This window comes from Nelumbo lutea, chromosome 1 (genome assembly GCF_056320005.1).
Source record: "Nelumbo lutea isolate HS-2025 chromosome 1, American lotus-T2T, whole genome shotgun sequence".
Lineage (NCBI taxonomy): Eukaryota > Viridiplantae > Streptophyta > Magnoliopsida > Proteales > Nelumbonaceae > Nelumbo > Nelumbo lutea.
This window is the reverse complement of record NC_142684.1, coordinates 58,989,598-59,003,658: the sequence shown is the minus strand read 5'-3', so window position 1 is coordinate 59,003,658 and position 14,061 is coordinate 58,989,598. Positions and strand designations below refer to the sequence as shown.

Genomic DNA, 14,061 nt, shown 5'->3' with positions numbered 1-14,061 from the left:
GATGTCTCTTTAGCAAGAACCAAGATTCTTTAGCAAGAATCGAGCAGGGGCTGGTGAGCACATCTTCAAATTGCTTCTTCAACCAAGAAACAATATCAAGAATCTTTTCTTGATCAATTCCTCAAGAGGAGATCGAACTGGGTAGGGATGGCAAGAATAGGAGAGAATTTTATAGGATGTTGTGTGTCTTAAAACTATGAAATTCGCCCCCTATTTATAGTCTTCTTTGGATCAACCTCCTAATCTAAATAGGAGAGAGTTTCTTGATCCAAATCTGATATTTGGATCTGAACTCTTAAATGGATAAGACTTATCTTATCCTTTTAACTAATCCTAATCAAATTATCAATCAAATCTTGCCTCCTTTTACTTAACTGATTTAAGCCTAGTTCGAATTGGGCTTTAGGCCCATCAAGCTTATGTGCTCATTTACCCCTTAACCTACTGCCCAGTTGGCTTTCTTTGTATGGTGTGGAACCCAAACATTGATCTACACATCAGTCACATGGGTTTCGCCCAGCTTTTGTTACAAGGCCTGGCAGAATTATAGTGAACCCTTGAGTCCATCACCAGGGGCTCTTAATGGGCCCAAACATTTACACTAAATGGTCATTGGGTCTCAGCCCATAATGATCAAACACTACTTGACAAGTCTCCCTCGGTGCATGTGTTCACGGGGTCAATGGGTTAAAACCGGCGGGTTACGGTGAGTGGATCCGTCGGTCTGCCCGAGGCATTGTTTCATCTTCCAAGGACGTGTGTCCGATGGTATGACGTGGTTTGATTGTAGAGGCGGAGGTCTTCATGGCCATTGGATTTGACGTGATCTAGGCCATTTCCTGGGCATCGCTTCATCTCCCGAGGCCAGGCGCCAAGTGGCATGCCATGGTTGGGTTGTAGAAGCGAAGGTCTCACAACCGTTGGATCTGGCGAGATCTGGGCCATTCATTTTTCTAGAAATAGGGGCCTTAACCGTGACTTTTCTTCGTCATTTGTCTCTAGGCAACCCTACTGTCGAGTGAATCACTTCTCCCAGACTTTCAACCAAGACACTTCGTCCTCCTTTTATTCTCATTCGTCTTTTTAGGTAACATCCCAAACGATGTCTCATTCCGACTCTAGCCCTGAGTGTTGTGAGCTTTTGACTCATTGGGAAGGAAGCTCTCCTTCGACTTCTTCCTCTTCTTCTTCTCCAAGTCCCTTGGCAGTTGTCCTCCCTCAGCTGAAAGTGATGGTGTTGAAGGAGAGGGTAGCCTCTAGGCGAGGCAATGACCCTCCCTATGAGAGCGCCACATCTGTGATGCTGAGGGAGCTGGAGGGGTCCGTCCAAGCCAAGGAGGAGGAGACCTCGAACTCGCCCTAGTGACGGTGGCCAAAAGCACTGCCCGAGGGGTGGCTAGGGTTAACCTTCCATGTTTGTAGTTCGATAGTTCTCTAGATGTACAATCAAGCATTTTTTGTACATTGTGTTCTCTCTTTTTCTCTTTCTCTGTTCTTCTTTTTCTTTTCTTCTTTTTATCGAGGGGTCCTTGCCCCTCCATCGAAGAGATCACGAGGCACAAAAAGTAGCTTGTACCAGCCCATTATACACACTCCTTAGATAGTTAGGAGGGAGAGGCCAAGGTAGAGCCACACGCCCGAAGTGTGGCTCACCTAGCCTAGTTCCTTGTGTTCACTTAGGCAGGGTCAAGGTGGCTAGTCAAAGTGTAGGGGAGGGGCCGAGGCAGAGGTGTAGCTCACTAGGCTCCCTTCCTCCCAAGTGGTTGCTTAGGAAAGCCGAGGTGGTGTTCTAGGGGGGTTGGGACCTCTAGCTGAGGTGAACCACTGAGTTAGTCAGGGTTACCGCACGTATTCAAATTGTTTCTTCAACCAAGAAATAATATCAAGAACCATTCTTGATCAATTCCTCAAGAGGAGATCAAACTGGGTAGGGATGGCAAGAATAGGAATGAATTGTGCAGGTTGTTGTATGTCTTAAAATTGTTGAATTTGCCCCCTATTTATAGTCTTCTTTGGATCAGCCTCCTAATCTAATTAGAAGAGAGTTTCTTGATCAAAATCTGATATTTAGATCTAGACTCTTAAATGAATAAGACTTATCTTATCCTTCTAGCTAATCTAATCAGATTATAAATCAAATATTGTCTCATTTTAATTAACTGATTTAAGCCCTGTTCGAATTGGGCTTTAGACCCATCAAGCTTATGTGCTCATTTACCCCTTAACCTACTGCCCAGTTGGATCTCTTTGTATGACATGGGACCCAAACATTAATCTACACATTAGCCACATGGGTTCCGCTCAGCCTTTGTTACAAGGCTTGGCCGAATTCACTATAAAAGACAGTGAACCCCTAAGTCCATCACCAGGTGATCTTAATGGGCCCAAACATTTACACTAAATGGTCATTGGGTCCAGCCACCTTATGAAAACCCAAGAACTGTGAGCAGATGCAAGATTAGCCCATCAGGTATTATCAATGGTCTTACACTTATCCTCTCAGTCCATAATGATCAAACATTACCTGACAAGAGATGACCTCTCCCTCGGCTACAAGGAACAGTGTTGCATTCTCTACTCACATGGATCATGGGAATTAAAACCTTTTGTAAATATTTTGAAACCATAATATATATGCATATCTCTATATAAATATATTTTGCAAAACAAATATCAATGTTTGAAGCCAACTGTGGCAATTTAGGTTTCCATCAGAAAGAGTGCATTCCGAGATCATTCACTTTGTCTAACAAAGGGGTTGATCATGTCACTATGATCACCCACTCAAGTAAATTCTCAGATTGTCCCAACATACCTAGGTTTTGACCCCCTCTAAGGATCTCACTGATTGGTACATCAAAGATAGCCCAATCTAGGACCTAGTGTAGTATCATAATCGAGTATAGGCGTATGGTCTGGGCACCTAGTGTCTCCAAGGTCTAGAGCAATATTGGAATTTGGTCCGGTTCAAGATTTCATGAAAACCCACACTACATATACCTCAGGTCTCACCTTGGTAGCTGAGACAAGCCACCCCTACCAACTTGGTAGCACATTAGTGTCAACCTTGGCAAGACAAATCTCCCCAGATTTATCCAATGGCTGTGAAGATTCTAAACTAACACAACATTCATAAGTGTCCAGTTTAAGGGTATTACACAAAAACACACCACAATGACAGGAATCAATTATGTACTTTATTCATTTACAATAAATGTCAAAAGATAGATCAATCTGATTGGAGCTAAGGGCATAATTGTCTAACAAGGGGACCTCAGCCAGTGCTAAGATGAGGTCGCCATACTCCGCTCCTCCCGTTGTCGACCTTGAGGAAGGTGGTGAGCCGATGTGTATCGATCAATACCTAGAAGACTCTGCCACTGGTCAATCTCAGGTCGACCAGGAGGAGCATGAGGCCGACCCTTATGTTTTGGGCATCCCTCCCTTTGTTCCTAACGTCGTCAACATCTTGGGGATATATCGTGTGAACAACCCTTACGTAGCCCTCCAAGATGCTTTTCCCTAAAGATGTGTGCTACTATGGCGACTAGGACCTATTGATGCCGGAGCTCGGATGACCCATTGCATTGTCCAGGTATGTCTTCTACACATTCTTTGTTCTTACTTCTAAATATTTTATTCCAATTACAATTTTTTGCAGGCAAACACCATCGGGCAAGTTCTGATGGATTATGTTCGTCCAGGCCAGAAGGAGAGAGCTAACATGCAGGCGAGCATCAGCTCGCTTCAGGCTAAGATGCAAAAGCTTTGGGTCGATTCTAAGGGTGATCGCCAACATTTCTACGAGGTGAATCAAAAGATGCAGCGCAATTTGACTGGGGCTCAACACGAGTTGGCAGAGGTCCATGCTCAGTTGGAAGAGAGGTGATCAAAGTATGATCAAGATATGTTCCAATCTGGGGAGGAAGTTGTTGTTCGTTTCCTAGAATCCCCTAAGTCTGAGAAGAAGAGAGTAGAAGATGACATGCCTTCAATGAAGAAAGGCTTTATGTTATGCCACCACAATTTGAAGGTGCTCCATCCTTCCTTCAACTTTGGCTCTTTTGTTTGTGCGTGATGTGTCGAGCGACCTTGTTGCGTAAGACAACGAGGAGCCCTTAACTCCCAAAGAAGAAGTGGAAGATGACAAGGAAGGGGATGAAGAGGGCAGCGATGATGAGGTTTGCGGTAGTGTTGATGGTGAGTAGATCGATTGGTATGTTGATGTTGTTCTTCTATTGTTTCTAGGGGCCTTGTCGGTCTCCATCGAGTCCATCTCGGCTTTCATGGCATCTAGTCACTTTAGGGAATCTATGTTCAACATAGCGTTCACATAAGTCATGGGATCCTCCTCACTTGGCATCGAGTCCATCTTGGTCATAGCCATAATGAACTGGAGGCCTGGATACCCGGGTAGACCTTCTAGGCTGAGAGCTTGTGGGACATGTCCCACTACTCTTGGGCTCTCCTCATCAAGAACAACTTCTCACTGAAGATTCTCCAAGATGTATTATTCTTATAAGAAACATGCATTTTGACTGTAAAACACCTTTTGATCTTTCGGATCATAAAATATGTAACCTATAGAGCCTTTCGAGTAAACTACAAATAGGTAACGACTGGTCTTAGATTCCAATTTTTCAGCACTATTTCTTTTCACATGTGTTGGACAATCCCAAATCTTAAAGTGTCTCACACTTGGTTTCTTATCGGTCCAAAGCTCATAGGGAGTCTTCGGAATGGATTTGGTTGGAATCTGGTTCAGCACATAAATCATAGTCTCCAATGTGTTTCCTTAAAAGGATGTAGGTAATTCCGAGTGGACAAGAAGTGATTGAACCATATTCAATAGGATCTGGTTCCTCCTCTCTAACACACTGTTTAACTATGTTGTAGCGGGAGGAGCTAACTGTGATACTATCCCATTGTCCTTTAAGTAGTCCCTGAATTCGTTGGAGAGATACCACATCGATCTGATCAAAGGGCTTTAGTTTCTCTCTCCAACTATTTCTCGACTTCTTGTTTGAACTCCTTGAACTTTACAAAGGATTCAGACTTATGTCTCATTAGGTACACGTAACCATACCGAGAATAATCATCAATAAAGGTTATAAAATAAATGTGTTGATTACGAGTCATAACATTCAGGGGACCACATACATTAGTATGTATAAGGTCAAATGTGCTTGTAGATCTTTCAAGCCTACCGTTAAATGGTCGCTTTGTCATCTTACCCTGAAGGCAAGGTTCACAAGTTGGAAGAACTTCTATGGTTAGAAAATCCAAATGACCATCCTTTACCAACCTTGTGATACGATATATGTTAATGTGGCCAAGTTGGTAATGCTACATGAACGTGGGAGTAACTGTATCACGGTTTCTTTTCTTGGGGATTATTTCTGCCATAGTTTCAGTAATGTTGGTTTCCAGAGAGGGATGGAATAACCATCCATTCTTAAATAAAACAGAATAACCATCCATGCAAAATTTTGTGATAGAAATCAAATTTCTTCTTAAATTAGGCACGGAAAGACAATTTTTTAGTACAATAATCCCTTCTCTGAAAACTAATTCTATAGTGACTATGGTGGTAGCTACAATAGTTGCATAAGTCCCTAAGTAAAATTTCAACTCTCCATCACTCAAGTCTTCTGCTTATCATGAGCCCCTGTAGTGACTTACACGTATGGGTCGAATGCTCAGAGTCAATACACCAAGAAGCAGAAGTTACCAATAGATTGGTCTCTATGATGAAAGAATCTAACATACCTTGTTTCTTAGTCTCTAGGTATTGAGGACAATTCTTCTTCTAGTGGCCAGTCAGCTTGCAGAAGTGATAGGCATCTGATGCCTTATCTTTCTTCTGTTTTTTGGTTTTGCTAACCTTCTTCTGAGCCTTCCTTTTAGCCTTCCACTTTTTTCTTGCCCGATTTGCCACTTTTTCTTATCGGGTTGCCAAGGCTTACTATAACAGGGGTGTCAGTCCAGATGCAGTGCCCGGGTCTGGTAGACCAGCCCTGTAATGAGTAATTTGCTTTAGCATTAGTGGCTGTTGCTCAAGACTTCCCTGTGATGCTACAAGAATCATGTTAGCTAGCTGCAACATATGCAATCAATGGGTAGACATTTTCTTAAAACTCATTTTTTTAAATCCTAAACAAATTTGGAATCGTGTGAAGTAATGAGAAAAGACCAGGTTAGAAATAATTTTTGGGGGGTGGTAGTGAAGATAAGTTTTGAAAATAATTTTTCGACTACAAATACCATGTTGGAATAATATGTTTTGAAAATCAAGGATAAGGAGAGTAGACCACGAGTTGCTCCTAGAGCCTAAGGGCTAAGGTGCCAAGTTGATAAAAGACATCGGCACCACATGAGACCCAGTAACCTCTTCGGCATGGGCAAAATCAAGATTAAGGAGAGTGGACCGCGACTCACACCCAAAGCCTAAGGGCTAGGGTGCCAAGCTGATAAAAGACATCGGCACCACATAAGGCCTAGTTACCTCTTTTGCATGGGCAAAATAAAAAGCCGTTTGCATTTAGCACAAGAAAGAGAACAAAGGAAAGACTAGTTTGTTCTCAGCACCATGATGAATGCAAACTTGGCCAATCTCTTCACTTTAGTTTCAGGCTCCGCATTGAACTTACTGGCTACTCTTTTGAGAACCAGTTTGAGTGACACTGTGTTGAAGTCTACCTATGTGGAGCGACCTAATAAAGCAATCACACAGTTAGAACCCCTTCCTGAGGATGACATGATGAGATTCGCTCTTGAGGTACTTAGCCGGATTGCAGAACCCCTTGATGGTCACATCCCTAATAAGGTAGATGTCCTCGGGGTACCTGCTCCACCTCTCCTCGAGCAAATGAATTCACTCTCGTGCCCCAAAAATCAAAATGGCGAGGTCCTGCGTAAGGCTGCAAACACTCGAACTCTTCCAACCTGAGAAGCGAATTGGACCAATGCTTACGACTACGAACTCATGAAATAGTCATTCCGGGCCAAAAGGAATGATCTACTCCCTTCAACAAGTTGCCCTTAGCTCGGGGCAGGGGCAATTAATGAGGGCAGATTTGGCCCTCTAGTCACATCATGACACATGGCATCTTAGAACAATTGGATGACACATGGACACCACCTAACCGATGATTTGGAGTCCCAGATCGCGGTTCATCTTCACTCAAACCTAGCGACTTCAACCATAACTTAGATAGGCTAGGAGCACCTCGTCTAGGGCCGACCTTTAGCACATCGTCATTGGCCGATGTGACCTCGCATGAGGAGCAACCTCCCTCGAGGGCTTGCCGACCTGGCTGAGGTCCAGGAGGTGACCTGTGAGTTGTGCTCGGCAACAAATTCGAAATGCATATCCCGACACTCCCAAGTTCCTCAAAAGTTGGCCCACATACCGAGAGTTCCGGAGGATGATCAAAGTTGAGCTTGTCCCCAATCTCGGGTCTAGTCGATAGGGGAGGCGAAATAAGGTATCTTTTCAGCTCAGCAAAGGTGAGTTGACACTCTTTGGTTCACTCGAAGGATTGGTTTTTCTTTATGGCCTTAAAGAAGGGCAAGCACTTCCTAGCCGACTTAGACATAAATCGATTTAGGGCAGCTATTCGACCTGTTAGTTTATGGGTTTCCTTAACCGACCTAGTTGGTCGCATATATTAAATTGCCTGGATTTTTTCTTGGTATTTGACTAGTGGATCGAGCTCGCTCATCTGTACTTTCTTGTGGTGTCTCCAAGTCAATGTCGATGGCAATCTTTCCTTTTGCTTTCAAGGTCGCCACATAGCATTTTCGTCATTCTAGTTGGTCACCTTGCAATACTCCAATGGTTGTGTCTATAAGGAATTTCATTGCCAGGTGGTACGTCGAGACGATAGCTCAGAGGGTATGTAAGATGGGTCGGCCTAATATTGCGTTATATGGAGATGGGGTGGTGACCACAAGAAAGTCGTGATCAAACCACATTGTTTGAGGAGGCGAGCCCCCCTCAACTGGGACTCTCACATTGCTAATAGGCCGAATTACCTCTCTACTAAAGCCTATCAGGGGAATATCAACAGGCTATAGATTTGCTTTGCTGAGCTCCACGTGATCAATGGCCTCCAAAAATAAGATGTCGGCCAAGTTTCTGGAGTCAACAAGAATTCTCTTCACCCTGAAGTCGTTGATGAGCAACCTAACTACCAAGGCATCGTCATGCGGGTATTGGATCCCGCACATGTCATCCTCAGTAAAATAGATTACCTCTTCTCTTTTGCGATGCTTCGACAGATTGTTATCTTCCTGTTCCAATTCTCTAACTGAATTCCAGCTTGCCGAGGTGGTGCATCCAATGATGATTGACCCCTCGATGATCATGTTAGTGGTCCCCTAGAAAGGTCTCTCCTGCTGCTGTTGATTTCTAGGAGCCACTTCTTCCTCCCTGCAGGCTTGGGGTGCATCCCTTCTTAGCTCTTCTTCAGGTCGTTGCTTGTCCTTGATGAATTGCCTCAGGTGCCCTCTTTTGATGAGGTCTTCAATCTCATTCTTGAGATTCCAGCAATTCTCTGTATCATGGCCAACATCCCTATGGATGTGGCAATATTTGCTAGGGTTTCCGGTAGTTGGGTCGCCCCTCATCCTAGGTGGCCACTTTACATAATTGTTAGATTTTATTCGCATTAAAATTTCTCCCCTTTTTGCATTCAGGGGAGTGAAGGTTATAGTATACAAGGGTGGGATCCTTGATTGCTTGCTTGAACCCCTAGTTGGTGACTTGCTCTTCCTTTGCGATGAGCTGCTACGTCGACTATTGAGTGACATGCTTCTCTTAGGAGATTTGCTTCTCCTCTTGGTCTTTCTCCTACTTGCTTACTCCTTTGCTCGCTTTCTCTTCCCGAACAGCTCGGACCTCGAGCCTAGGGCTTCTTCGGCCTTAATAAATTTGTCTACAATGGCAATAAATTTCTCCATTGTAGCTAACGAGTTCAGTTCAATTTCCCAGCGTAGATCGGGCTGTCATACGCCATTTTTTGCCACGGTGAGCTGCACTGCTAGGTCTAGATCTAGAATCTGTAGGCACTCCATATTAAACCTTTTTATGTAGTTTCTTAGTGTTTCATTTGATTTTTTCAATTACATTTAACAAACAGGTGGCAGATTTGAATGTCTCTTGCTGGTGGAAAACTGAATGACAAACATGCGGGCGAACTGGTCCTAGTTTTTAATGGAACTAGGGGCTAGATTTGAATACCAGAGTCAAGCCTCTTCTTTTAAAGTTGTCTAGAAAGTGATGCACATGCTTGCATCATTTGCCCCATGAAGCAACATGAGGGCTTAGAAGCTGTCAGCATACTCGATCGAGTCTGTCTTACCTTTGTAAGATTCGAGGGCAGGCGCCCTGAAGTTCTTTGTTCTTGGAGCTTGGAGAATTTCCAATGCCAACAGGGATTCCCAAGTCAGCCGCGGTTGTTCAGATAGGGCATCTACCCTACTTGTTGCCTTACTGTTCTCCTTCTTCTAAATTATGCTCCCTACTGGAGAGAGCTGGCTTTTCTTCCCGGCGCGATGTGCACGTATCTACCGTACTTTTTGGTGCTTTTTTGCTTAATTTTTGTATTTTTTGGTGTTTTTATGCATTTCCTACAATTTTCTAGTATTGTTTTGCATATTTTCTGCAAAAGTTTCAAAATTTTTATAATTTTTTAGTATTTTTTGTATTGTTTGTATTTTTTGTAATTTTTCCTATTTTTGTATTTTCTGCAAATTCTTTTCAATTTTCTCCATCTGTCTACAATTTTTGCTTTTTTTGGCATACGGGTTGACCTGACTCGTTTTTGTCACCAACAATCTTGAAAGATTGGTTTAATCTATTTAGAAATAAACATTGGTTTAATCTCTCAAGTTAAAAACAAAATTATATATAAAAAATCAAATAAAATAATAACCTAAATTAATTTACAAAATAGATAATGGCTGTCAAACAATTAAAATACATACATAAAAAAAAAAAGTCAGAATACGAACCCCTTACTTAATATGCGATCATTCTCTAGTACCAACTCAAAAGAGGCCGATAAATTATAGATTTAAAAACAATATATTTCGTGAAGAAGGGCAAGAAATAGAATAAGTAGTTTTTCGGTGGCCGTGCCTCCACCTGGAAAAAATTTGCGGCTTTAGAAGAAATGGCGAGAACAGAATCCTCAGTAAGATTGTGTTTGGTACTGTTTCTACCTAAAACGTTTTGAGTTTGATTAAGTTGATTAATACTAATATGTGAAATAGATTTTCTTGTGTGAAACTATTTCTGTTTCTATTCAACATCTGATATCAATCCATAATCTCATTCAAATATAATTTAGAATCGGGATATAAAATAGATAAAATTAATTTGGACCCACGCAGTTTACTTGAAGGATGGATTTTGGGTCATGGGATTCTACAACCCGACCCGTATGAGTATAGGTCGATATAGTATTATGCAAAACCCGACTCTTCCCAATCTGCATATTGTTAGAAAGCATTTAAACTTTATGTATTGGGTATTTTGAATTTAATAATATTTTAATTTTTATGGGATAGTTTATATTTTTAAATGTCTTAATCAAATAATTTAAAATTTTATTAATTAATTATTTATTATTTATATATAACAAAAAAATAAGAAATTAGATACAGCCATTCTAAAATTTGTAAAACCCTCCCTAAACTGGCCCACTTGTTATCCCAATGCTGTTTCTTTGCCATCCCATTTAATATGGATTTGACATATCTAAAAAATATCTGACCAATCAATTGGAATCATAAAGTTGATGGTGGAATCAAATGTTATTTATGAAAATTTATGAGTGGATTTTGATTGGTCAAAACTCTTTCCATACCATATCTTTTTTGTATCATAGATTTTTCCCTATCAGACGGTTAGTGAAAGGTTGATCAGACGGTCAGGATTTGGTTGGTCCTTGGCCAGTTATGATAAGGCAATGCTGCAAAAATTTTAATAAAAAGGCCCCACCCTTGGATGCATCAAACGGTTGCTATTCAATTGCAAGAGAAACAGAAAATCCATCCAATTAGAGAAATTATAAAAACAAAACAACATTAAATCCCCACTACCTCCTGTACTGGGAGATGTCTCCGACCAACCACCCTAAACATATTACATACACCATCTGCCTATGCTATCTATAATTCACCAAGGGGAGAGAGAGGGAGAGAGAGATGGCCTGAGCCTGGGCCTGTGGGCCTAATCAGTGGAGTTGTTGATGGGAGCAGCAATTCGGTCCATGATCTTGGCCACGACCTCTTTGGATTCTTTGAGTAGATTGATGCTCTTGTTGAGCCGGTCTCGCTTCTGAGCCACAGAAGGGGATTCCTCAAGCAACCGTTCGACTTCACCACTGTGGGGCCCCATCAGCTCCATCACAATCTCCTTTTCCATCTCTCTGTTCACCAAGTTCTGCACGCTGAACAGCAGATGAAGCGCCAGACTATCCACCAGCCTCTGCAACACAATCGTCCAGTAAGCTCTGATCCTCATTCTCAGGTCGTACGCTTGTTGCACCATCCCCCATATTCTCTTAGATGCTGCAGTTCAACAGTCCCCAACCCTTCAATGTTTACAGAGGAACATTGGTAGGGATCGTTGAAGCTCTTCATGAAAATCTCTTGTTTCGCCATGAGCCCTCGCCAAGTTGACATGTAATCTGGGTTGCATGTATAATCCGTTATCTTCTCCATTTCCACGATCTCTGTTACTCGGTTAATCGATTGGTCCTTCGTCTTGCCAATCAGATTCTGCGCTGCTCTTCTGGTGCAAGATTGAAGCTGTGGGTAGCTCTCTGAATGTTTCATCAGCACGCGTACGACCACCTCCTCTACGTAATTCCACACCTCCTGAACGAATTTGATGGGAGTGATCGATACTTCCTTCACTTTTCTCTGTAATATAGCGAGGAAAGCGGTGCGAGGGAGGAAATTGGGAAGTTCAATCCCTTTGGATTCCTCCAGCAATAGGATTTCCTCCATTAAAAACTTCTCCTTGGAGTCCTCTTGCTTCATATTGAGCTCCTTGGAGTACTCGTTGAGCTTGTCCGACAGTCGGGCGGTGCAGTGCATGAATTTGTCATCTGGGTACTCGTCAAACTCCCCTCTCACGAGGATTTTCTTGAGGGATTCCTTTGCAGACCCTAGAATCCGCATGAAAGCAGTCATGGCTTCCCCGGGGAGGATAGATGCTGGGGCAATTTGTTGAGCTCAGAAGCGTTTAGGTTGATCTTGTCGTTGATGCTCTTCACGATGTCCGGCAAGCATCTCGCGAGACTAGCAGCTTGGATTTGCACCAGTCTCCTGGCCAAAACAGGTATGCCCACGATGGATTTGTCGATCTGCGAGAGAAGGGGATCCGACTGAAACAGTCTCGCCTCCTCAGCCCTGGCCTCCTGGTAGGACTCGTCCTTGATGCGATTCCTCACACAGAAGTAGCCAAGCCCAATGTTCACATCGTCGGAAGTGACCTTCTCGAGCAGACCTTCAGGAGCTTTATCACATTTGGTAACCACCGCCAGCGTCCTCTCGCCGGTGGTATCAATGCGCTGAGACATTCTAATCGATTCGCAGGTCGGGAAATCAACAGTAGCCGATAAGACGTTCAGAATGATGCTCTCCTTGGGCGTTATGTACTCCATTATGATGTTGGAAATCTGCTCGTAGATGTCCTGGGGTTGGCCAAGAACAGGGACCCTGGTTATCCCAGGCAAATCGACCATGGTGAGGTCAGGGACGCCTTTCTTTTTCACCACCAGAGTGAGAGGAGAATGGGAAATGCCCTTGTTGTTGCCGGCGATCTCGTTGGTAGCATCTACAATGGCTTCTGCGACATGGGTTTCATCGGTGTCGACCTTCTTGTCATGGTACTCCAAGTAGAGTTCTGGGTCGGTTGCAGAGTGGTGCTGCAAGCGCATTACGAGAGGAACCCGAGTGCAGATGCCCAGGCCCCGAGGGAGGCTGATGCCGGCGAGGGACTCGAGAACACTAGACTTGCCGGAGGATTGGTCTCCGACGACGACAATGGTGGGGAGCTCAATGCCTTCTTTCATCACCTTGAGGTGGCGCAGCTGGTCGACGGCGTCAAGGAGGGGCCGAATCCGGTCATTATAGGTGGAGTAGAGAGGGACGGCATCGTGGGTAAGCTCATCGTCTTCTTCCTTGAGACCGAACCTGGCCATTTTCTCTTGGACGCAAGTAGTTTTGCAGTTTACAGAAACCATGAAAGCTAAAGCCTAAAGATTTCTGAGATGGTTTATGGTGGGTGGATTTCGCTGTTTGCTGCCAATGATCTCCACACTCCACTGAAGCTGGTTGATTCTCAAATTTATAAGGTTGAGGCAATGGAGAAGAAACTTCAGTGGGTCCCCCGAATGTTTTTGGATTTCCATTGTGGCAAGAATAAATACCGGCTCCAATTTCCGTGGTGTTAACAGCTGACTTGACTTGACTTGGGGTTGCTTGGGAACGAAGGAACACAATAGAAGTAGGAAGGAACTTGGTCTGGAAGGAAATGAGAATCATTGGATAGGAATAAAAAGACACTTTCTGTGCTAATGTACGGTCCTTGATGCTTTCGGCATTTCCATCGTTTTTTTTTTTTATTCTTTTCGAGTTGAGATTGTCCTCGACGTGTTGGAGGATCAAGTTTCTAGTAATGGAGAATTATGTCGAAATCTCCTAATGGGGTTGTAATCTTGACCATGGGTCAACGTTAAATTGATAGACAGGATGATGTGATTTGTAGCGGGATTGTAATTTTAGATTTCTGAGGTGGAATGGAGTTTATTTATTCTCCAAAAAAAGATCTAAAGAGTTGTTGATATTGCATAGCTATAGGTGATTAAGTTTTGATGATTGTTTAGATAGTTATATTAACAACACTCCACGTGGCAATATTATTCTATAGCCATTTGGATGTTTCAATCTCTTGGGATCCATTCCTCATTGAGAGCGCCTCACAGCATGTTTCGGCCGTACATACGAACATCAAAATCACATTTGCGCCTCACAAACGCCCCA

The 14,061-nt window shown here is 43.1% G+C and overlaps 1 protein-coding gene across 1 annotated transcript; it reads right to left on the bottom strand.

Moving 5' to 3' along the window:
* Window positions 1–11,038: 11,038 nt before the first annotated feature.
* On the bottom strand, window positions 11,039–13,336 carry LOC148874739 (dynamin-related protein 4C-like). Its single transcript, XM_088942174.1, is given in 3 exon segments — window positions 11,039–11,565; window positions 11,568–12,218; window positions 12,221–13,336. Coding segments are annotated over 3 exon segments (2,019 nt in total). The 5' UTR covers window positions 13,263–13,336; the 3' UTR covers window positions 11,039–11,239.
* Window positions 13,337–14,061: the final 725 nt, after the last annotated feature.